The sequence below is a fragment of the Melospiza georgiana genome, chromosome 7 (assembly GCF_028018845.1).
Source record: "Melospiza georgiana isolate bMelGeo1 chromosome 7, bMelGeo1.pri, whole genome shotgun sequence".
Lineage (NCBI taxonomy): Eukaryota > Metazoa > Chordata > Aves > Passeriformes > Passerellidae > Melospiza > Melospiza georgiana.
The window spans coordinates 33764539-33791223 of NC_080436.1; the positions used below are offsets into that span (position 1 = coordinate 33764539).

The window sequence follows — 26685 nt, forward strand, 5'->3', positions numbered from 1 at the left end:
AAACAGCTGAGGTAAATTAATTGGGATTTCCTGTGCAGCCAGGGGAGAACACCCCCAAAATACTGGGATTTTAAAAATAATGTTAGCTTGAAATTACCAACTATTTATTTAGTTTATGTACTGTAGAACTGTCATTACTGTCAGCCAAATTGCATGCATTAGTATGTAAATTAAAAATACAGGGTGTGATTCTAAAAAACGCTGTCACATAGAAGCTTTCCTCTGAAACAAGTGCCACTGTGAGTAATGAGCACGCTCACAGAAAGGGTTTGTGGAGAGCCAGGCCCATGCACAGCTCAGAGAAAGTATTTAAAAAAATTACTGAGTCTCACTCTCTGCAATGATGGATGTGTGGAGATAAACACAGGCACCTAGATCTATAGCACAGTGCTGGAAAATCTCATTCCATTCCACGGGGAGAGTGGATTCTCAATTGTAGCACGTGCCTGATTGCTGAAAAAGGTAAGTTACAGTAAATGCTGATTATCTGCGAGAAGGCACCACACTTGGAGAGAAGGGTACTGAAAAACTATCATTAGATTATAAAAGGCAGACAGAAATAGCAGATCCCTTCACTGCAACTTAACAAGGACTATGTGCATAATACAGTTAACATTCATTACAATAGAGAAAATCTGACAGGTTTAATAAAACCGAGATGATTTTCCCTGACTTCTGTGACTTACCTTTTCTTCACTGACTGCATCTATTCCTCAGACCTTCTGGCATCAAATCATTATTCTTGTGGCCACACTCAATACTCTGAACTATTGAAAGACTGCTGTTATGTCAGCCAGCTAAGTACCACAGAGCTTTCTGTGTGGTACACGGCTGTAAGAAAAGTGCCATTGGACTGGAACTCAGAAAATCCCAGAAAACAATTAATTTATTACCTGCTTTTTACAGAAAATAAATGTAATTTCATTTGGCTGTGGTAAAATGAACATTACATGCTTATCTATGATCTCATTTTTTTCAATAAAATTTCCAGATCTCAATATATTGTCTTGAGGATTCTACAGGATACCTATAATTTCTACAACTGCATGCACCAAAACTTAAGAAAAAAAATCACCACTGTAGGTGAACTACAGGATAGTCTAAACAGCACCCTGACTAAATTATTAAAATATGCAAATTTTAAAAATTGCATATAAGACATATGCATATATTGCATTTTCTCCCCCCTGCAAGATGTTGGATTCACTGTCCTGGAAAAGAGCATTTTATATCATTCTGCCTTGAAAAGGAAGAAATCAGGAACAGCACAAGTTACTCCTTTCCCACGTGCCATGTACCTCACTGGGATGCACTGATGGGCGTGATGAGCACTGAAGCTGGGAAGTAACTTTCATTAAAACCTGTTTACTGCATCAGCAGGCTAAAGGAGAAAAATCCTGATATGCAGCAAAATTCACAGGTAGTTGATGGGGTATGACACGATGACAAGCTTAAAACAATTAAATGCTGGTCTGAGACACAGCAGAACAGAAATGAGAGTTGAAGCATACTCTGTTGAGCACTTGGTTGAATTAGCTTATTTCAATATATTACTGATTTGTGGGTATGTCAGAGTACAAAACAGAGTTGATCTGGAAGCTTTTACCTTTTCAATATGTGCTAAACCCTCAGAAGCTCTGCATGTTGTGACCCAAAACATTCAACTTCTGAACCACTGCCATGGTTGGTCATAGGAGATGCAACTCCATATTCTTTTATTTTCCCTTAGACTCAATCAGAAAAGAAAACAATACTGTTTGTAACTCAGACTTAAATTATCGGAGGCACCACATTTTCTTTGATTTTAGAAAATATTTTAAGCTTTTGCTGAACTGAATAGTGAGAAAAATGCAGATAAGCATGGCCTTCTCTTGCACCAGGGAGACAATGGCTTAACGTACAGTAATTTTTATCCAGGCACTCTCCCATTTCAGGAGATGGAGCTGTTTGGTGAACAGTGGATCAGAAATCTGTCTCTAATGATGGCAGGAAATGGTTACAGCAATGACAGAGAAAATCTGAACCGCTCTTCTTACATCCAGTGGGCTGAGCTATTTTCAACACCCCAGTTGTAAATTCATATCCCTACTAGATCATCTTGATTTTTCTATGCCAAAAGAGAAATTGCCATGAATTTCAACTGGCTTGGGGGAAAAAAAATAAAAGGAGAGAGAAAAATAGAAAGATAAATATTTTACATGTCTGCAGGAAATACATCCTCTTCTCCTAAATACTCACCACATTCTAACTGAATTGAACTGTCTGCCCAGGAGAGGTTTCTATTAATCCTTATCCACATGAGGATATTATTTCCACTAACATCCCAAGAGATAACTCTGTGCCAGCTGTGGAGCCTCACACCCCGGTGGGGTGGCTGGAAAAGCCACGGTGGGAGATGTGAACTGGCAGGAGGGGAACAAACAAAAGCTGGGATGAGACTTTGAGGACTCCAGCCAGAGCAGGGGAGGACAGACAGCAGGAGGAAAGCAGCCCAGGGCACAAAGGCAAGGAGAAACAGGTAGCAGCCATGAAATTTGCTTCCCAAAGACCAGCTGAGCCACTGAGGACCTACAGCAGATGAGCTCAAGCATCATCAGGTTATAGAAAACATTCAGCTGGATGGTATCTGTTCAGTTTTAATTTAAAATTTCCTCAGTTATTGGAAAGCTGAAACAGCTTGCCAATAGTGTTATCTGGACAGAGCTGGAATAAACTGGGCTGGTTTTGAAAGCAGTGATGCAATTCTGTGCTGATTCACCACTGTGTAAGGCTGGAAATAAGACTTTCCCTGTCTCATTGTCTGATCCCTTGCCATAAAAAACAAAAGAGTTCTTAGGAACAGTTCAGAAAACAAATTAAAGAAGTCTCCTACTGAAAAGATTTAAAAGTAAAATCATCCAATAATTAGAATTAAGTAGGTTGGTCTTCAGAGACAAATCAGCATAATGGATCTAGTTGTGTGGATGGCCAAAGCATTGGGCTAAGAAGAGCTTCTGGATGAATCAGATTAAACACATCGGCTGGAACAAGACAGGTTGCTACAAAATTTTTAGAATGTTGCTACAAAATATTCCAAAGTTCCAGGATTTTTCTATGCATCTAAGTCAAGTGATTCACATTTCCTATACACCAGTGAATCAGCTGACTTTCAATAAACAAGAAGTCTCACAGATATTTTCAGAAACTCAGACTCTCTGCCTCTGCATATGGTGTGCTTCTTTCCATGGAAAAGAAAATAATTATTAGTTTTCTTACCATTTTACCCTCCAGTACATGGAAAATAATTGAAATAAAAATAAAGAAGAGAAAATAATGAGCAAAATAAAAACCAGTAGCATCCCATTCAAAGTTATCTTCTCCATCCACCCAGAGGAATTATGAACCCTTCTCATATTTCTATTTTATAGTTCATAGTTCATTCCTATCATGTCTTTCTTCCTCTGCAGAGTAGTAAAAACATAATATCGGAAATACTTGACATACTTCCTCATTTGTTTAATGGTGATGATAAAAGGGAAATGACTCCTCTAATATATTTGAACACTTAGCTTATTATCCTGAGTGAATTTTCTCCCAAAGCTCCATTTATTAAAACAAAACACATCTTTCTGTGATGAACTGCAAGGGGTAAGAGGGCAAAATTCTTTAATTAAAATTGGAGTGGTTTGATGACTGTACCCCAGCAGATACTGCTTCCACTGCAGCCTGGTTTACTGAAACCTCCATTGAGTCTCACTCACCCGCAAGCAATGAGATTTTCACACATGAATTAGGCTTTTCATTCAATAACTCCAAGGTTACAATCCAATGCTACCCCTGTGCTTTGCTGAAAAATGCAAGGTTGGGAGCAGCCCTCAGTCAGTATTTCTGAGGCCAAAAGAACCCGTGCCCATTGCAGCTGGGGAAGCAGACACTTAGCAAACCAGGGAACCTCCTCTTTGTTGCCCATGTTTATTTAATTTTGAATGCAAATACTGTGGTTTTAACAAGGTGTTAGCTCTGTCCCAGTCACTTCATGAGCAGCCAAAAGCAAATCTTTCTAAGCAAGCTGCACTGCTGCATTTGCAGAGAAGGACGTTCAAAAGAGCTGGAACATTTCAGAGTCAGACGTAGCTAATTCATACTGAATTACCCTCCCTGCATAAATGTCTGTGCAAATGACAGACCTTAATAAGCCTTCAAAGCTGACACAGTATTTATCACTGATTAAATTTTTAAAATCAAAGTAACTATAGCTTTTACAGACATGTTTAGATTAAGACTGACATTAATGCTGTAGATCAGTTTAAATCACTTGCAATTATGCAGGTGCTTGGTGCTTGTATTTCAGTCATTTGAGGCTAAATTGGGGCAGAGAACCCACAGCTCCATATTGGATAACAAAGCTTTGGGACGCTCTTAGAGCCTTTACAGACACTGTTTGTCTAATACAGAATATTCTTAAAGCTTCCCTCTGTGGACTGTAAATGTGTAAATTGTTCTTGCTGGAAAAAAGAAATAGTAGACAATCTTGAAATGAAAATCCATATAACACCTAACATACCCAGGAGAGCAAATTAAGGCTTTGTGAAAAATCTCTAACTTGTATATATGTGACTTTGGAAATATAATATTATTTTATTTTACTGTAATTGAAAATGGTGAAAAAATCTGGAACTGCTCTATGGGGGTTGATGCATGTCCAGAAGAAATTATACTTTTTGCATATTTCTGGCTACAATTAAAAAAAAAATGCAATTCTTCTGGTGATGAAAGCAGAATTTAAAAAAGGAAATTCCACCACGGAGTTCATATGTTATTAACCATATTTCATTAATATTTCATTTTTTGCAGCACTCCAGATACACAGAGAAGATATCAGAGAATGGGTTTTTTTCTTTGTAAGAGCTAGAAGGCATTTGATCATAACTACTGAAGTAAATTAAATGGCATTTCAAGAGCAGCCAACTAAAAATGCTGAAGGCATAAAGGAATTTTGATATCCAGGAAATCACAATTAATTTCAACTATGTAAAATGGGACACAAGATGGTGTGAACCATTTTTTATTTGTCATCTGTTCCATTTGATTAGAAACTTATGGTATTTATCAGTCAGTAAAGTGGAAATAGAATTTGCTGTAAATGATAAAGGATGCAAAAAAAATTATAGGCAAAAGGAGCAATGGGAGAATATGTGCAGATAACTCTTATCAAAGTATATGATAGCTTTCACTTGGGCTGGCTACAAAGATACTTTATTATTCTGATTTGTACTGTTCTGTGAGAAAATTTCTAGGATAAGCAGCAGTTAATAAAACATAAAAGGTATTACTGAAATTTATTTGGCCATACAACTGACAGCAAAAAAGGAGACATTTTAAACACAACTCCCATGATATGGAAGCTATTTGAATAAAGTTTCCTGTGAAAATGAAGCCTTGTCCCTTTCCTTATTCTCAGATTTCCTGCTCCAGATGCAGCTGACCAGGATGACTACAGGTTTTTTCCCATCCACAGAAACTCCTGAAGGAAACCACCATGTACCTCACATCTACAAGGTCAGTAACCCAGGAAGGGCAGAAACAATTTGCTCTATGTATGGAACAGGAATTATTTTCCCATACAGACATTCCAAACAAAAGAAACTAAATCATCTGTTATATTGTGCATGCATAGCTACCATTTATCCCTGAGCCTTTCTCTTTTGGTACTTCATTCACTGGAAAATTAGCTCAGATTTACTCAACTTTTTATGTGAACAGCCAAGAGAAGGTATTAACCAGAACAAAAAAATACCTGCTGGATGTAAACTTCTACAGAATAAAAACTTCACTTTTCCTTAGATGTGCACTGTCAAATATATTTATATGCATGTGTATAAATGCAAATTTATATTATGTGTGCCAAGCCACAGGCCAGTGAACACAGCTGAGGAGGAAGAGGATGAAATAATTCTACAATGCCCCAACAGACCAGCTTGTCATGTGCTACAGTTGAGGAACAAACAAACAAATAAGAAGGGACATCAAAAGCTTTCTTACCAGTGATGAAATTATATTAATAAAATTATATTAATAGGCATTAACGGATTAGGTGACACACTCTGACTATTACTTTTAACAGCTTCTGTTTATAGGCAGTGTTCAGACTCGAGAGGACAGATGGAGATCCAATTCTAGTAAGCACTTTATTAGCCCTTCTGATTTCATTAATTCTGTAACATCTAATAATGTAAAGTAAGATTAAAGATCCTGACACCCACAGCACAAAAAACTAACAAACAGTAATTTTTTGCTCCTTTCTAGATAGACTAATAAAATATTTAGAATAATTAGTCGTAAAATAGTAAAGAATTAGAGCAGCTAATTGCATACAACTTTTAAAAAAGTCTCTTAATTAATAAACCCTAGAGTCTTTGACACTACAATTTATATTCTTCAAGAGAAAAATACAGCAAAGATAAATAATGTTAAACAACACACAGTTAACAGCACTTTGTTTTGATTATATTGGATCACAATTAATGTTGACCCTGGAGCTCATCTTTCTGCTTTGATAGCTCCTTACACTCCATGTGTGGATTAACCCCTGGAGCGCTGGCATTCTCTAATGTGGTCTTGAGCAAGGCACTGCACAGCAGTGACACCAGTGAGCAGAGGTCTCCCTGCCCTTCCTCAACCAGGTCCTGCCTGTCCTTAGTGCTGCATTCTGTATCAATTTGCCACAACTGATAAGGGCTGTGACATTGCTGAACGCCTCCCTACCAATGAGGACATAAAGAACTGCAAATGTCATGCAGACTGGTTAAGAATGAGGCAAAGCAAACAGAAATCATGCATGTTTTGGAAATAAAAGACCACAAGGAACCTACAGTCATTCTCCATCAACAGATAAAGCAACACTTATTAAACTGTGCACTATTTTTAGAGTTTTACTGTCTTTACCACTTAGTAGCATGTGGTTTTTATCCCCAGGGCAAAATTAGAGTTATTTAATATTACATGTGTTTATTTTACAAACAGTCTAAGCCTTTGAAGTAAAATTAAAGAAACTGCCTACACCTGTGAGATTTCAGATCCTGTATTTAGATCTAAACAGGACTGGTTGTAACTGTTTATATTTTACTTTTAAAAAAGTCCTAAAGAACAAAAACCCAGAGCCTTAATCTATCAGAGTACAACCCAAAAATTATCATGTAAAAGGGCCTTTACACTTAAACAAAAATGTATAGGGATAGTGACAAATCTATTGTCAACCAACACCTTACACAGGCAAGATATCACTCAGATCATTCTAAGGCATTCAGTTACCCATACCTAAAATGCTGCATAAATGCTTGAACAGAAGAGAAAGGAGAAAACACTAGAAAGGTGAAAAATGCACTTTGTAGTAGTTAAAAATTAGATTTAAATATGCAGTCTTATTTTTTCATAGACATTGAAATTCATGTTTCTCTCAAGGAGCACAAAATAATTTCATGTATATTGTGGTCAAAGTTTTACCTGCACCATTTCCATGGCTGCCTTAGAAAACTTTCAAACTTTCAAACTTCTCCTCTAGTTAGAAGCTACCACAAGCTGCACTATTTTGCAGATCCTAATTTTCCAGAAATGCACTCAAAATGTAGAGTGTGCAATTCTCCATGAGGTCTACAAGGAAATAGATTTTCCACAGCCTGGCAGTAAAAAGGCCTGAGCTCTCCCAGGCAAGCAGTCCAGCAATTAAAAATTGAGCAATAAACTACACTGGAGCAAAACTAGTTTTATGACAGTTGTTAAACCACCTATATTAGTCTTGCAATATTAATAATTGAAACAAAACGAGTAAAAGCAATTTTTCTTATTAAATGGTCTCAAAGGAATTAAAATAATGTATTAAATTCCTTTTAAAGGTATGTGATGCTCAGCATTAGAGAGGGATCCTTTTAGTGGTTCTAAGCTTCCTGTTCACCCTTGGTAAATGAATTGTGAAAAAAATACCCCATAACATGAAATCAGGTGAACTGTGAAAGATTAGATTAATACCACAGGGTGATTCAGTGCCAATAACTGAATGAGGCAGGGGGAAGGGTGGTCTTTTATGTGTGAAACTCTTGTGCTTCTTACCTCCAGAGCTTTCAAACGCTCCAAGAGCAATTTTGTTTTTTCCTTTTCCTCCTCAGTGCTGCTGCTTTCACTTCTTGAATCTTCATCTGCCCGTGTGTGAATTTTTTCCATGCCTTCTTTACATCTCCTACTGTCTTCTGACAGCTTTTCCTGCAATGATTTTTTAAAAATGTCATTACTCACAGGTGCAAATGAAGTTAACTATGCAAATACCTCCAATCCTCCCTTGTATATGAATGAAAAAAAGACAGAGGAAGTTGCTAGTGACATGATTAAAGTGCTAAATAAGTGGAGTCACGAAGGCTCTGTGACACATGCTATGCCAATTCTGCAAGTGTATGCACAACTTCACTGCTACTTCCACTTCAGATTTTTAAAACTCAGAACTTGTCATTTCTTCAATAACCTCCATTTTCTTCTTTAAAAGTTGCAATGAACACTGAACATACCAGCTTTCAGCGGCAGCTTTTTGCCACTGAGAGATAAAGCAGTTTATTGAGGGAAAGCTAACATATGTTCACACTTAATGTCTTTCACCTCTCTTCATCTAGAGCTAATATTGAATTATTAAATAATGGGCTGAGAATCAAGCTGCTACCAGATGAATACTGATTTAAGATCTGCTCTAGCATATAACTGGAGAGAATGAGACTGACAACAAAACTTTCAGTAGTGCCCCAGTCTGTTTCCAGTCAGTCAGCCTGAGCTGGTACCAGCTGCTGAGAGGCTGCTGAGTTTTACCAGAGCTCTGTAGAAATCATGGGATTGAACAGTGAACCCTGCTATCTCCAATAATTATCTCTCCAAGCTCTCTGTCCACACAGAGAGTGAGACAGAGAAAGAAACACCAAGACTAGAAGCAGGCAATGTAAAACACTGCCCAAAATTACAATGCAAGCATAAGGGGAAAAAAGAGAGCTCCACAGATGTTGAGAGTGACCCATCATCAAAGCACAGCACAGGAAGGACTGGCTCTACCTTGCAAACCACCTTCTCTACCTGCATGAGCAGATGCAGTCTGACAACTCATGAGCAGCTTGAGAATGGAAAATGTGAGGTAAATCCACATTAAATACTGGGTGTCAGAACAAATCTGGAGAATTCCTTCAATGAGCATCTAGTCTTTGTGTGCTTTTCTGATAATTATGTACAAAAGCTCAGACATTCATGATCTTTGAGTTACCCCAGATTTGAGATGCTTTCCCCATAAATACTATACAAAATGCAATCTGTCTAAGCACAGAAGTGTGCATCTTCATGAAGAACTGATCCTGCTCGAATAATGTGCAAATACAACTGTTCGAGAGTTAATAGCAAGGCATTGTCTTTACTAAACCCCACATAGGTAGCTGAATTAAAAATCAGCATTCTGGATCACATTCACAACAATGTCTTTTTAAAATATTAACTAGCTTAGAAATTGACTATTACTATGTTAAAACTTTAATCAAGAATTAGTTTTATATGCTATGGGCTTAATTAATAAACACCCTTACACAAACCATGAAGCCAATATCTCATTCTGAGCCCCAAAACACAGATGTCAAAGAGCTATTCCATCAGGTTTCCAACATTACTGCTACCCTGATCACAAAGGAAACATAAATATTGTACTTGGGCTTTGTTTTTTTGTTCTTGCTACTCACTGATGCAACAATCAAGTATCTGTAAAAGAGCCATTAAACCATTTTTGCTTCAAGTTGCCCAAAGGAGTGCATTGAGATAAAACACCTCAATGAACTCAGGGGAAAGAAATGACAAAGGTATATCTCTGATGCAATTCAAATACAAACTATTATTTTTAGGATGGGATGTGACATGAATTAGATGTGGCTAACAATAGTAAGAAAACATAAACATATGCACAGGGTCACCTTTGCTGCACAAACTCAGGGCAGCAATTTCAAAGGACAAGTAGAAGAAAGCACAGGTTATGACACTTCATTACAGAAAGTGGAGTAATGCAGCTTCTCATAGAGTAAATCCCAGCCACAAAAAAAAGTAATCTATTCATCTTCTAATTACAAAATTAGATGAACTTTGCACACTAGTGGCATAATCAGAACACACATCCTGTTTTACTCTGATGTGCATTTGACTACCTCATGATACTGCTCTGAGTGCTGAAGTACAGCTCCCATAGTTCCAAAGTAGTTGCTACTAAGCAATAATAAATGAGTTCCAGCATTCCAGCCATGGAAAAGGTGCAGAACAGAGGAAAATCTTCCAACCTTAGAAACTGTGCTTAGACATGCCATTTGCTGAGGGACTGCCCCATCACATTCACCAGTTCCACCTGGGTGATGTCCAGTGAGGGCTGAGTGGAAAATCTGCACTCCAGAAAGCAAGCAGGGATTTGGAAAGCACCTTTTGTGCTAAAAGTCAAATCCCTAAAGTGACAAAGGCTTTTGGAATGACAGAAACCTCTTGGGTGTGCAAAATCTGTTAGTATCAAAGGAGCTGAGTGCTGGGGGAGGAAATGTGCATCTCCTGGGGGATGCTGGACAAATCCTACAGAGGGCTCTGGAGTGAGCATGCAGAAGGCAGCAAACAATGGGGTAAAGCAGCTTACTCCTTTTTTCCCTGAATTCCTACACTTCTGGTGTTATCTCAAATAAAGAGCATATTTTGCCACTCCTGAGCAGTCCCTGCTCATGCCTCACATACTGCACGGTCACAGGCAGGCTGTGTTCAAAGTGAATAACAAAATCCTCCCCAGGTGCAAAGCCCAGAAAGGGCAGAGTAAGTGCTGTCCTGCTGATCAGTGCAGTTTAATTTCTGGGAAAAGGTAACAGTTGGAAATGGTGTTCTGGAAGTAAAACAGCTTAAAAAAAAAAGAAAACGAAAAAAAAGAGAGGAAGAAAAAGCTTTAATTCCACTCTGGGTCTCCCCAGACCAATGAGTTTAAGATACATGCTTGTACCATGAGAGGATGCAAACACAAAAGCCTGATGAGAATTCTGCAGTAAAGGCTCATCTACGTCTCTAATGCTCTGTGTCAACAAAGAGAAAATAAAAATATTAAAAATTCAAATCTTACAGAAACTAGGAGTATGCTGCTCACTGTAGACCCTTTCCCACAGAAATTAATGAGAAGCTTACAATGGAGTCCCACATTGTGTAAGCTTCTCAGGCTGGTTTAAACTGCCACTGCTCTTCTGAAACCAACAGCATTTTGCAAATCATGAATTACATCCTGCCCTGACCATTATTCCTAAGTTTTCAGTTTGCCCCATAAATCAAACAAGCAGTCCAGTGATGATGAACCCTTTGATGAAACACCATGGGGCCCATGGAAAACAAGGGATGGAAACAGTCCCTGCAACCCAGGAACGGCAACCATGATCCAGGATCAATGGAAAGATATAAATCACTAAAGACATTGATCTATGAGGCTGGACAATGCAGTGGACTGACTGAGACTTATCAGAAAGCTGGATTTCAGTTAGCTGAACTAGGAGAGAGCAGTATAATATTCCCTCTTTCCACTAATAAATAAAGTAAGAACAATAAATTAAGACAGCAGGAAATACACCTGAAATGGCAAATGATAATTTACTGGAAACTGTGGAATGTAAAGCCAATTTTCTCTCTTCTCTCTTCCATCTACCTTTCAGAATATTGAACAAGAAAGTGTTTTCACTGTTGATAAACAGGGAGTAACTGCAGTGATGGAAAAGATCATAGAGAAGCTTTCAGAAGATAAGAGAACAAAGTGCCTGTTTCAGAAATTACCTCTTTCTTCATCCCAAGAAAGGCAAAAGGCTGCTAACCCTAACAATTACTCATTGGGATGTCTTTCCTCTGAGAACTGTCACCTTTTCAAGGAAGAGAAGTATTGAAGGGATATTTAGTTAGCTATTTCTTAACTATTATTTCAGAAATTATGTTACTTTAGAAGTTTTTTTGGTAGTACCATCAGCCCTTTCTTCTTTCTAAGATGCTTTCTAGGAATAATACTACACAAATGCACACACGGAAAAGGAGGGGAAAAAAAAGAGAGCTCATGTAAAAATATTTCAATTTGCAGCTATAAAATTTCAAACCAAGAAGAGTTAACATCAGAAGACACAAAGAAAAAAAAGTAGCTGGCAAAGATTATTCTAGAATTTCTTTTTTATGGTGAAAACTATGATTAGGCACTGGACAAGTGGCTATAATAATACAAGATAGCATAATCTAATACTGATATAACTGGATCTGGGATCTAGAGCACTGATTATAAACAAGCACACATGACAAAATCTGATTGAACCAAACTTGAATTAAAAAAGATCAACATTTTTGAAATGCTGATTTTCCCAGAGAATATTGGATGACATGAACTGCTTGTCTGGAAAGTGATAAGCAATAATTAGAAATGACATCTTTGCTTGTAGAAGCTAAAGATCATTTTCATGTGCTAAGCACAGGTTCTTTAGAGAAGTGAAGTTTTTCAGATGCAATTCAGTAAGGATCCCTCAGACACAAAATATCTCTATTTCAATTTTGGGTGTCAGATTGTGATGCCTGAGTGGGATCTTCTTTTCTGAATTCCTTTTAATTCTTCAACTCTGAAATTTATTAGAGACAAAGGCTTTACAATGGTAGCAAATTCAAATTCTTCTGATAGTCATGCCTGCAATTTTCTAAAACCACACTTTAATCACACATTAATCAACCAAGAATAAAATATATGTAAGATATATAATTAAATAGTGCTTATGATTGCAGAAAACCACTTAACTGAGGAAAAAACCCAAAAATATTCACAATGTAGATATTAACTATTCTTATAGAGAGGCAGTGGTAACAGGCATCCAAGAATCCAGTCTATGTGGAACCCAAACTATGCTGATAACACCTCAAAACACTTTGGTGCTTTCTGTGGTGTGCCCAGAGCTTCCACAGGACCTTGTAAATAAGATATTTACTGAGCAGTTATCTTAGGTTTTAGTGAATGTGGTGATCTGAATACACTACACCACACACTCTAACACTTTCTACAATCAAGGCAGATCTCCCTCCAAACCCAAACTGCAATTTACAATCCACACACGGAATTGTTTGTGTTTGCACCGCTTTTGGCTGGGCTACAGCTCTCTTTTCTCACAGTAGCTGCTGTGTGCTTTGGATTTGTGCTGCAAACAGTGTTGACAACACCAAGATATTCCATTCCTGCTGAGCAGTGCCTACGTTACACGGACCCAGGAGCTTTTGTGCTCCTCACCCCATCAGCGAGGGGCTGGGGGGGACAGGGAGCTGGGAGGGGACACAGCAGGGACAGCTGAGCCCAGGTGGCCCAAGGGATGTCCCAGAGCATATGGAGCATCCTGCTCAGCCATACAGGGCAGGGGTACACTGCCCAGGGGCTGCTGGACACCAGGGAGCGAGCAGCTGCTTACATTTGCATCACTTCTCTTTCTTGGGGTTTATTTCCCTCTGCTATCTCCCTTTCCATTACAATTTGTTGTTGTTGTTTTAACATTTCCATTACTAAACTATTATTTTCCCAACCCATGAGCAGTGGCAGAGCAGTGTCCAGGAGCTCCTTTTTTCCTGGGTCCTTCTCAAAATGAAAAGCTTCCGTTAAATTGATTAGCAAAGTTATGAGCAGGCAAAAAAAGAACATTTCTAAGAAGCTGTTCCTTCTTCTTCTAGCTAGATAAGGTAATTCATGTCTCTTGGCAAACAAAGGCTCAACTGCATGTATTATGTTAATTAACATCCTTCCCATTTTGCTTATCTGAGATGATACTGATGACTGTTGAGGATGAATGAAAGTGATTATCTATTTTAAAATTTTAAAAGGAAACTCAACACAGATAACCTGGGCATATGCTGCTCAACATAGATTTTGAAGAGTGTTTCCCTTTTCCGCTGGCTTGGATTCAGTGTGCTTGGGATTTCAATATGTGAGCATAGTTCAGAGGACTCTTTACACCCTGGCACAGGTGTGCTCCCGAGGCCACTAGAGATCAAGCAAAAATTACCATTTTCTGGGACAGGAAGGAAAGGAGTGAATCAGGCCCATGTGTGGGGAAAGACGATTGAAGTGAGTAGCAGGGGTGGCACAAGAGCCAGAGGAGGGCTTTGAGGGAAGTTGGGGGAACTGTGGAAGATGAGGCTGATGTGTGAAGGCCGGGAGGCTTGCCGTAAAGCGCAACTGTCATAAAAGTGCCATAAAGCGCGACTGCCATAAAAGGGGCGGTGCTGTAAAGCGTGACTGTCGTAAAAGTGCCGTAAAGCGCGACTGTCGTAAAAGGGGCGATGCCGTAAATGCGACTGTCGTAAAAGGGGCGGTGCCGTAAAGCGCGGCTGCCGTAAGTGTGCCGCAAAGCGCGACTGTCGCAAAACTGCCGTAAAGCGTGACTGTCATAAAAAGTTGCATAAAGCACGAGTGTCGTAAAAAGTGCCGTAACGCGTGACTGTCGTAGAAGTGCCGTAAAGCGCGACTGTCGTAAAACTGCCGGTGCCGTAAAGCGCAACTGTCGTAAAAGTGTTGTAAAAGCGCGAGTGTCGTAGAAGTACCGTATATCGAGACTGTCATAAAGCACGACTGTTGCAAAACTGCCTTAAAGCACAACTGCCGTAAAAGGAACGGTGCCGTAAAGCGCGACTGCCTTAAAACTGTCGTAAAAGTGCCATAAAGCGCGACTGTCATAAAAGGGGCAGTGCCTTAAAGCATGACTGTCGTAAACCAGCCGTAAAGCGCAAGTATAGTAAAAAAGTGCCGTAAAGCGCGACTGTCGTAAAACTGCCGGTGCCGTAAAGCGCGACTGTCGTAAAACTGTCATGAAGTGTAACTGTCGTAAAAGGGGCGGTGCCGTAAAGCGCGACTGGTGCAAAACTGCCGTAAAGCACAAGTGTCGTAAAAGTGCCGTAAAGCGCAACTGTCATAAAAGTGCCGTAAGGGAATACACACAATGATTTTTCATGCAGATAATTAGAGCTGTCTCACTTTTACCCTCCTGATTTTCTTCTGGGGTTTGGGGGTTTTGGGTTGTTTTTTTTTTTTCTTCTGGGGTTTTGAATTTTTTTTTCTGGGCTGTGGGGCTTGGTTGCCAGCTGCAGTCAAACCACAACAGTGTATTTATAAATTGTGAATGCTTTTCCTTGCCAGACCATTCCACAGACTTGATGCATTCTCGGATGATGTCTTTTCAGCGCTGTTTCCAGTGCAGACCTCCTAGTGCTCAACACCATTCACTGTGAGCACCATAAAATAAGAATTTCTAGATTGTTGATGAAAATAAAAGCTGTAGATGAGGGTTTATTTGTACTTTCATTAAAATAGCAGCCTCAAGCTATGCACAAATAGCTCAGTCTTACTGCACAAACTGAAAAAAGGCAGAAATTGCTCCAAGCACTACAGACTTAACATTCCAACAAGTTTAAATTTGCTTTCCAGCGTCACCTTGCACCTCTTTCTCCCTCAACACGGCCTCTTTTTCCTAAATATACCCTTTGAAAATTCACAGTATCTTCTGATATGCTTTATAACCAATTTCATTTAGCAAAACCTGAGATGTGTAAAAGACATATGCTAACTCTAAGGTGAAATAAGTGTGTCCTGCAGGACTCTCAGTACAGGAGTAATCAGCGATATTTCTGTGATATGAATACATTTTTTAAATATGCAACTTTAAAAAAATTTCTTTATTTCTTAATGGGAATTCAATTAAACACAATAACCCAGGCCTGAAAAAAACACAAACCAAATCATCAATGAGCAAACAAAATACAATATGAAAAAAAATAGATGCAACTAAAATTATATGCAATTGGAATTATCTTTGAGTATAAGGCTACAAATATGACTTCTGCTTTACCTTCCTTGCTTTTATCTATATATTCAGCTGTTTTCTCTTGCTTTCTTTTCTCCCAGTGGAAGGAGAAACTAAAATATAGCTTTGCTTTAGACAGCACATCAGTAAGTGTAATAATAATATATTTTTGTTTAGCTAACAGCTTTTGTTCAGAACAAGTTGACCAAAATTGAAGGTAAACAAAGGAATGCAACATATCACAAAAGTTTACAGAAACATCCCAAATTGTTCATGATTTAACATTACCCTTGTCAGAAAAACATATTAGATTCTTCTTTTTCATCTCTGGATTTCACTTCCAAAGTAAGCAGAGCGAGCAGCAGCGTTCCCTAGATTAAACACTAGTGATGGATAAGGGGAGCAAGTTCATACTTTATGTTTCTGATATGTGCCTCCCTCCACCCCTGTATCAATCTAAATGTTCTCCACATTATTCTCCACTCAGAACACTCCCCACCAGTACCAGCTATCATCCCTGCTGAACAGCTCTGCAGCAGCATTAATAAATTTCCCAATGATGCTTTTATTGCCACTCCATGCCACTCCATGCATCACAAACATATTTCTTTTGAAAAAGTTCAGATTGGAAAAGAGCAGAAAACCTTCAGAGTGCACTTGAGGATGGAGTGAGCTCCTCAGATCAGCAGGAGGAGATGGGATTTCTTGTCCCCAGGCCCCAGTGCCAGCTCCTGTCCCTAGAGAATGGAATTCCCATCACCAACAGCCACCTCTGGCACTGCAGAGCAGGAACCAGGACTGAAACCCCAGGCCAGGTTTCAGGCTCAGCAGGGGCAGGGCAGTGATTTTTCCATCTCAAAATGGAAACCTTCAGTCACACTCATTAGCAAAGTTACCAGCAGGAAAAAAAAAAAAAGAACCTTTCTAAGCAGCTGCTTCTTCGTCATATATCTAGATAAGGTAATAGGAGAATAATATTCAGTGTGATTTTTTACACAGATATTCCTGTAGAAATTGGTTCATTATACTATCATACTTAAAGTAATAATCTTTCCTTCCAGGAAAGCTGTATGTAGCATTTAATCTTTTTTGAAGGGGTGTGTAGGCATTACAGTAACTACACTTGACTAAAGCTATAGTATTAAAATACCTTCCTTTGAACTAGAAATAAGCCAAACTATTCTGAAATTCAAATTCAGTAAATTTTATGTAACAGCAATTGAGGCAAAAAAAAATTCCTCTGGATTTAAGTTGCTAGAAATAAGCCAATTTTCCTTCCATAGTATTTTGGAATAAGATCAGTGTATTAGCTGACTGGTTCTCACCATAAGCACAATTGCAGAAGCTGACCTAAGAAGTTACCTGTGGGATTAGGAAGAAAACACCTGGTATATTATTCCATTACCAAGTAATTTTTTTGTAAGTGCCAGGGAACAGTTTCATGTCTCCCAGCAGTGTAAGAAAAACTTCTGAAAAAAAATCAGAATTCATCTTCATGCAAAAATAAGATGTAGGAACAATCATTCCAGATTAGATCAAAACTTCAACTTTTCAAGCACATTATTAGAATTCAGATTAACTATCTTAACTTTTCCTGATCAAGAGAGCACTTTCTTTCCAAAATAAATTTACTGGTGTGCTGCTAAGAGAGTGCTTTTGTTAAAATAATTTTCAAAGACAGAATGATTATGAATTCAGCAGAATCACCCTTTTTTTGCCTTAGAAAAAAAGAGAAATTTTTGATTTTTTTCAACTAAGCAAAACTTTATATTTTTTTCCAGCTTTTTAAAATTAAATAACTAGTGCTTCTTTCTGCTGGTTGGAAAATATCAAGGAAATAAAGTCAAAATGCAGAGTGAACAGTATCATTACGGAGATGGGGAAGTAGGGAGAGAGCAATCCATTTGACCATGTATAAATTCATTCATTTGGGGAAAGTGAAACATTCATGTTCAGGCAATGGGTGACTTTTGTGGATTCATTCCCAAAGTCAGAAACAGAAGTAAGACACAGCAAAAGATAGAAGAAATAAAGTATATAAGAGGGAAATGTAAACTAGAATTATAGTCAGTATAATATAATATAGTACAACCAAATCAGTCAATCTTGGCCTCTTCATACCGCAGATATCTAGAGGATGTGTGATGGATTAAAGTGGTAGCATAATGGCACCTGCACACTGTGAAAATGTAGATCTGTATCTGGAGACCTCATCTATCCTTCACCAAGCTTGGTACTTCAAGGATTGGCATCGCATTCTCAACAGAATAGCAAGAAAGATGGTCAGTCAGGCAGAAGCTGTGGGTGACTGGATGTAATCAAACATGTGGATAACTCTTGTGTCAGTACAGAACATCCTTGTTTCCTTTCTCTTAAATTTGGTTGTTTGTTTTGAGATGTAGCCAAGGCCAGCTTGGATGGGCATTGGAACAACCTGTCTAGTGAAAAGTTTCCCTTCCTATGGCAGGGGGTGGGATGAGATGATCTTTAAGGTCTCTTCCAACACAAAAAATGTTGTGACTCCACGACTGGGAAGAAAGAACAGCCTGTTTTCTGACAAACATGCACGCAAATGGCACATTTCACTTATGAGGCTTTGCTGTGTTAAACGCAACTCCACTGCTGTGCTTCGTTTTCACAAACAACCAAAAAGGGAAAACTCTTTGCAACAAAACTGAAATTTTGAACAGTGCCTCAGGAGCACAATCACCCTCTTTTGGGGGTAGAGAATCCAACTTCATTTTGGTTAAATATTTACCAAAATCTTTGCATAGTGGTGCAAATCTACAAAAAGCCACAAGGTATTACATTGTTACTGAGCCAGCCCTGGATTTCTCTGTATGGAAAAGCAGTCCAACAGCAAATGCTTGTGTCCTTGACATCCCAGGATTTCCAGTGGAGCCCCCAAGAGTGAGGATGGCTCCTCTGTGCCCTTCTCTGTGAGACACAAATCTGCCAATATTTGCCTAGTAATGTACTCCCTAGAAGATTAGGAGGCTTGGCTCATGCAGTCCCCTGAGGGCACTTCCACTCCAGAGACGGATGTTTAAGGATATACATCCTCTTCCTGCAACAGAAGGTAGCATTAAAAATCCTACATGGATTTCAGCTAGGGAATTAAACTAGTGCCTTTTTTTCAATTCATGGCCATGCCCCTATCTGTAAAATGTTACATATCAATGGCCTGAACAATAATCTTGTATAATTTTGTGTTAAGATAAAATTATATTGCCAATGGTTACAGTTTTTCCTCTCGTGAAAGAGCTGCTGACACCAACGGCTGGGCAAATGAGAAGTGACAGCCACAACAACTGCTCCACATTTGAGTAACACCAAAGCATGCAGACAAAAATGGGGTTGATGTGGCCAACAATGCCACCTGAAGTGTGCCTGTATCACTTGTGAATGTTTTTACCTCCTCAATGTGACTGTAGCAGGTCTGTCCTGAGCTTTAGTGCTCATGTGGGCAATTTCAGAATGATATTAAATTGTGAACTTACAACAAATTCTCTTCCTCATCTACTTCAATCACTGTACACAGACAAGTCAAAATGAGTTAAAAACCCCTTCCAGTCTTTGAGTGATCTGTAATCAGGTAAGACTCTACTTAGAGTATCCAGCATTGTGATCAAACAGGAAAGTTTTCTGATAAACAAATCTCAAGGGCAAACTCAGGAAGGAAAGTCTCTGGGGTGCTTGGTTTAAAGTCTGGGGTTCAAGAACTGCACACAGTTATTTCTGGGGAGTACATGAGCTCTTGGTTTGGCCTTTCATGATCTTATTTTTAGGTGGTCAATGTCTCTTGGAAACACCATAGGGCTAATGCATAGTAGAGTCTTTTAGTCAAATAAAATATAAAGTAAGAAATATGACGGTTAAGGCTGTTCAAATAACACGCATTCTTGTCTACATTTATGCAATCATTCATTATAATTTTTCCCTTTATTATTATGTAAAATTATAAAAAAGGAGAATTTTATTTACAATCCTGCTTCTTAATTCATTTACCCAAAACAAATCACATAACTCATCTGTAAGTCCAGCAAATTAAAATCCCATAGGGCATCTAGCTCTATGGAAAGAGTTAGAAAATTTTGCTTTAAGTAAGAATACTGGCAAGACCTAACAAAATGTTGCAGTAACACTGCATGTTTTAGGCTTCACCTTCTTATTGTCATTATTCTAACATTATCACTATGCAACATTTAAAGTTCATTAGCAAGAATATTTATTCTGGAGTCAGTCGTACTGGTATTATAATAATAACTCAATTTCATGCATCTCAAAACAATAATTATATTTGTTTAAAAATATATAGACAATGTTCAACAGATCAAAAGCATTTATTGTGCAGTTATCTTTTATGATATTCAGATATTTACTTCAACAAACTTCACTAAGTCACCACTGTGTCAAAGAATATGGGACATATGTTGGTAAGTCACACTGGAAATCACCTGATTTATCCCCATTTGTTATGAAACACAGAGTTTTGAATCTGCATTAAAATCCCTTACTCTACTGAACCAACTGATCATACAGTTTTGACAATATCACAGTAATCATGGAGAAAATGTGAGGTTCAGGAAATGTTCCATAAGGTAAATGATTGCAGAGGATGGCTTTCAGAAAAATTTTAGTAGTTATACATTCAATAAGGTTTCTGTATGCATATGAATATAAAATAAAAATTTCATTTAAACTTCCTTCACAAATACAGGTTGATAATACAGTTCTCATGTTCCCAAAAAACCTGAATACATCAGTGCTTTTAAGGAACATTACCTGGGTTTTACATTTGGTGTTTTTAAGGAACATTACCTGGGTTTTACATTTCAGGTTCTATTCCTATTTGTGAATTATGCTCATAAATATATCAAAAAACTGCCTGAGTCCATTTGGAGGAATACAAATGAAATGTCTTTGTTGCAATATTGATGTATCTTGCTGAATTTGGACACAGCACTGATTTAAGATCCATCATCTGTTTAAATGGTACGTGTGTCCATAATTTCCACACAGCTGGCTTCAGTAACATATTAACAATTCACAGAAAGCTTCATTAATATATTTCTCAATGTTAAAATGCTTTGTCAACATTTCAGGGCAGAGATTCTTTGCCAAGTGCCTGTTTTGAGGAGCCTTTCAGGTATGAGGTGAGTCTGTGACCCGTGGTCACTGCCCAGCTTTCACTGTGTGACTGTAACAAACCCACACCCAGTGAACCCATCTCTGACCCGCATCCCAGGCCATGGCCATGCAGCCATTCCTTGAAATTCCTTGAAAAAAAAGCCACTTGTTCACATTTTTCATAAAAGTGAACAAAAGGGGTCTGAGGATGGATACCTCAAAAAGACATCCAGAAAAAACAACCCCCACAATGTTCACAACACAACAAAAATGTTCAGTGTTTCTGACCTGTTTTACCAGCCACAGACTGGTGCATGATGCAGCAGCCTAGCTATTCCTCCAGGAGAGGAAAACCCATTGCTTCTGAGTCATGGACTAGGAGAGGAAATTCCTAAGCAAAGAAGATTGCATACTGGCAATATTCAAAGAATGAAAATGGCTAAAAAACAAGCTGAGAGGTATCATGACTGAAAATGTTCCCAGGAGCAAGAAGCGGACAGGAAGGGAAGGAAGCTGTTAGGCACTAAAATAATCCCAGAGACACAGGAATATGGGTGTTTTAAGGCCCTGGAACAGGAACAGCTTCACTCTGAAACAAAGCAAAGCTCCAGTTTGAGGGATTTGCCCAGAGTACCACCCATCAAATTCAAACAAAATCTTGAGTCCTGAAAGAAAGGAACAGAAGGTGTCCATTTGCTAGAGCTGAAGGAAAATGAAGAACTGTTCTTGCATCTGGGCACAACTGCCTTGTTCTTTTGCTGATCAGAAAATAAACTCAGATGATTTTACACAAAGCATACCACAGTGTCCTCTCTCCTGCCTGTCTGGGGGCAATGAATATCTATATCAGTGTGGCCCAGAAGGAGAAGAAAACTCAAGATCATACTCAAATTCGCTTTTTTTTTTTTTTTAACAAAAAATTAAGAACTAAATAAAGATAGTGAAAATAACTACACAGAAATACACAAGCATCAAAATTGGAATGACTGGCTTATCTCCCCTCTAGGAAAGCAGCACACAAAATCTCCAATTTCAAAGACCACATAGCTAATTTTTTTCCATTTTTTTGCCCAAAAGAAAAATTAAGAAACCCCAAACTCTCAGTTCTATGTAACACAACTGCAGTATTTTTTTTCTTTCTTTTCTTGAGAGTACAAAAACAAAACCCAAAGAAGCTGAAGCCTAATTGTGGTACCACCTTACTGGGGTTTCCTCAGTAAGACAGCACAGAGAAAAGCAGATAATAAAATCACCCCAGATGTCTGTTATGAATAGACAGGGGCAGACAAGTAATCCACCTTGAAGAGAGACTGACATCAAGCTTGACATCAAGCCCACTTTAGAACAAGCCCTGTGTGGAGACAGGAGTGAGCAGGATGTATGGATTTAAACCCATAAAGAAATAAGAGAAGAGAACTGAGTTTCAATTTTGCACCCCAAAAAGATAGTGCATAAAATAGAGACGCCTTTGTCAACAGTTTCTAAAAGAACTATGTTCTATTATAACCTCAACAAAAAAATTTAATTTGTCCTGAAATTAAATTTTACAGGCTATCATTTTAACAAGAAAATTTGATTACATTGAAGGTTAAACTAAAAGATTCTTTTCTCTTCAACCCAAGCTTAAAATGAAAATGTAATTACAGTGATAAATACTCTTTAATATACATTTTTGTTTAGCTATACTGCTGTATTTTTGATCCATCAGCTGTAAGAATGAACTAATATAACTCAAAATTTTGAAAAGTGTTTTATCTGATGGATCACTACCTGGTATAAACTTTAATATATTATTTCAGTATTTTATAAGAATGCTTATTCTGTTTAAAAAGATACAGCACAGGACTGACTTCATTAAGGAGAAGTGATATTTTTAAGAATTCACGTGCCTGATATTTGATTAACTGAGATGTATCTCACTCCTGTTTCCAGACTCTTAAATTAAAAGGTTTTCCACCATCTTAGGTTGAATGCAACAGTCTGTTAGGGAAATGTAAAATTCTTCTGCCTTATAAAGAGACCTGGTTCCCTCTGAAATCTTTCTCTCCTAAACTGTGTCCTGAGACACTCTCTCTACCCCCAGTGAGGGTGATAAAATGCACCTGCCACTAGCAGGGATATGAAACTGGGAAGCTTGATAGGGATCCCCACACCCAATAAGAACATGAGTGGTAAAATTATCCATCACAATCTGAAGGTCAAGTTGTCAAAAACACCTATGTTTACTAGAGATGCTGGAACATAAGACTTAAAATATTAAGTGTTTTAATAAAGGCTTCAAAACTAGTTTCTTTGTCCTCTGTGAACTATGAGGAACAGCAACAGCAGATAACACAAGGACAAAAGAAGTGAAAAACATTCAACTCTGCTGAGAGAACACATGGGAAAATGTAGGTTGAACCAGCTACCACTTACAAGTATTCATAATTAATAAACAAATAGAGGAAACAATGCCAGATATTTATTTCAGTGGTGGGATTTTTGTTTTAAAGAACTTTTCTATCATAAAAAAAACAGGCAGTAAGTCACTAATACCTGATATACCTTCATGATATTGACAGTTCCTTCTCCATGCTGGCCTGGGGATCCTTGGCTCTGCAGCAGATTTCTCACTGTCTCCTCCATTCTAGAGAATAAAAATATTTATAAAAGTCAACTGCATGGAAAAAATTTAAGAGTTGCATTCAGTGTTTTTGCTCTTTACAAGAGCCTAATGCATCCATGGCTACCATGAAATTAATATTTAAAGACAATCCTAGCCTCATAATGTTCTCATGCTCCATGTTATGAATAACACATTAAGGGCACTCTTTTATCTTTTGAATATGCACAGTAATTAGTTGTATTGTTTAAACCCTACCCAAGCTCTGTCACTAAACTAAAACCAAATGTGTGCAAAAGACATCACCTTGTTAACAGTGCAAACAACACCACGATGAGATTATTGCCTTTTAGGAGCAGCCAGGTTAAAAACCCCTCAGAGAGCTGTGTTCTGAGCCACAGTGGGGTCTGTGCAGCTCAGAGAGGCTGTCCATGGCATCTGCGCTATGGGGACACTGTGCCCATGGCCTTGGTTCAAGGGGGCACAGCAGCTGAACACCTTCACCCTCTCTGCCCTTTCAAACAGGTGCCAAAAGCTCCAGTCTGGTGCCACCACCTCAGGACAGTGCAATCAACTCCAGCTCCATCTAATCAAGGAGACAGGTTTGCGCTTCCATTTTAAAAGTTGTTAACAGGCACCATCAAAATCCATCTTTGATCTACACACATTCATCAAGAATGTTAAAATGATGATAACACCAACCCTGCTAAATGGAGCCTGCTCAGAAAAAGGAGTTCTGGTCCTTCCCACAATGGGAAAAAAGGAAACCACCTATGAAACACTGCCCCATTCAAGGTGGGTCAGAAATTAAATCCCATGGGCTTAGATGTCACAAGGCTGATCACAAACAGCAGGGCTGGGAGTAAGGCTGGTTTCAGCTGTGGGTAAGAGGAGGAAAAGGATCAAAACACCAGAGGAGCAGTGATGGACACAACAACAAAACCACTGGATTTCACAACTAAAAATGGTGAAAGTTCCAGCCAAAGATCCTCACACTTCTCCCCACACAGATTCTCACCCCAGTACAGCCTCTCCTTCAGCTCTGTTGCAACAGTTTTTCTCTCTCCCTTTCAGATTTTCTCTTCTTTTCCTTTCAAGCAGTCTCAGTCCCCTGAGACAGTTGGAAAAACAGCCCAGATGGAATAGGGGCTGGAGAAGGGAAAACTGCTGTGGCACAGACACAAGGGTGATGCAAAGGCAGGAGAGAGAAATACCTTAACTCACATTGCCAGATACACTGTATATTAAAACAGTGACCTTGAAGAAGGCGCCAGCATTCCTGGGCATATCAGACCAGCAACTGCCTGCTGTTGTTTATTTCTACTGTGTTTAGAGAAACATGACTTTTTTGTGTAGTATTCTTTCCAAATGAAATTGAGCAGAAGAATTATTCACAGGGTATCTTTTTTATATTTGTTTATTTCTAAGGTAACAATCCAACGAGACAGAAAATATTAGCTAACTGCTCTGGCCAAAGGCCAACAGCATTATCTTTTATATGAGCCTCTTGGTCTTTCTGTTCTTTCAATCTTATCGCAATGAATGGCATTGGCTAATTAAGCAACAATGTGATGTTATTCCAGGTTTTCTCCTTCCAAGTCAACCCACCACACTACTTTTCAAGAAGCTGACACTGGGTGCTCATTCTACTCAGATGAACACTGACATTCTACGTATTTCTGTGATTTTTTTTTGTCATTGATGTGCAGACTTCTACACTGCCAGAATGCCCACAGAATAGTTTGACCATCTGTTGACCAAATGTGCATAAAATCAAGCCAGCTCTAATCTCTAGTGCAGACAGTGGTGCAGTTTTTCAGTTGCAGATTGGAACCATTTCTGCTCATAGGCTGACCTTAATCAGATGCCTTTTACATGAAAGAACAAATCATTTTGGTTCACACCATAAATTCCTGTGCAGTCCTCACAGAAAGATTTAATTTCCTAACATGTCCACCATTTCATTTTTAAATTAATGGTGTAATAGCATTCTTAATTATTGTGTTTATCTATGCAAATTCAGTTCCACTGCTAGTCCTCCACAACATTCTTCCAAATTAATAAACAAACAAAAATGGGAGAAAGAATAGATTCAACCAGCACTAAATCACGGTTTTTCAATTTAGAACTAAGAGTATTAATGAAAATAAAGTCTAGTTGCATATTACTATGATCACTTAAACCAGCTCAGGAAAATTATGAATTCCTAATTCAATAGGTCCTTTAATCTTCAGTCAAACTCAGATAATCTATTTTAGACCACAGGCCTGCCTTGTTGAACAGCTTTAGAGGGGCAGGTGAGCACTCAGCTTCTTGTGGCAATCAGAAACATCTCCCATCAGCACTTAGATCTCTAAGCAATAGGGTAATTTTTGCAACATGACCAAGAGCTCAGTTAAAGGCAATTGAAACTTCTGTGGTTTTGCTGTTTGCAGCTCCTATAAAAGTCTGTAAGAGCTGACAGCTATTAAGTTGAATCACAGACATTACAGACTATGTGGTCACATCACCATCAAACCAGCCCTGGGAGGATATTACAAGCTTTGGGTAGCTATGGAATAGCTGAAAAAGAGGAAAAAACTAGGAGAAAACAGGGAGGTGAATTATGCTTGCAGTCAAATCCACTGCAAAGCTCTGATGGCCAGGGCTCCTGCAGTTTGTGAGCTGCTGCTTCTTCACTCACATCCCAATTGTCCATTTCTAGGACCAAATAAGGTACAGGAGGATAATCAAGACTTGTTTCTTATGAATGAGAGTTTTTGATGCATGAATAATGGCACCTTAATTGAAAAGCTATTGTTAGCTTATGATCTATAAAACTCTCCTCAGTGACAACACTTGCCACAGCAATTTACTACAAATCCTATTTACAGAATGCAAAAATAATGGAGCCTCTATAAATTCAGCTTGGGATCCCCATGTTTTGCTCCCTGAACAAGGCCACCAAAGGGTATGAAATTTTTGGAAGTGAAGCAGAAAAATTATGAGCTTTATGAAAGGCTATTTCTACACATTGACCTATATTTTTTCTCCTTCTGGTAACCACAAAAGGTTATCTACTCTTGGTTTTGATTCTAATATCTCAGCTGGACCCAATCCAAC

General features: G+C 38.5%; 1 protein-coding gene across 1 annotated transcript in view; it reads right to left on the reverse strand.

Annotated features, from left to right (window-relative positions):
- Window positions 1-26685, reverse strand: part of NCKAP5 (NCK associated protein 5) — a 368935-nt gene that overhangs the window by 107837 nt on the left and 234413 nt on the right. The window contains exons 6-7 of the mRNA XM_058028292.1: window positions 23517-23607; window positions 8086-8235 (exon numbers count right to left, since the gene is read on the reverse strand). Coding sequence (XP_057884275.1) covers window positions 8086-8235; window positions 23517-23607 — 241 coding nt within the window. The remainder of the gene's footprint in view (window positions 1-8085; window positions 8236-23516; window positions 23608-26685) is intronic.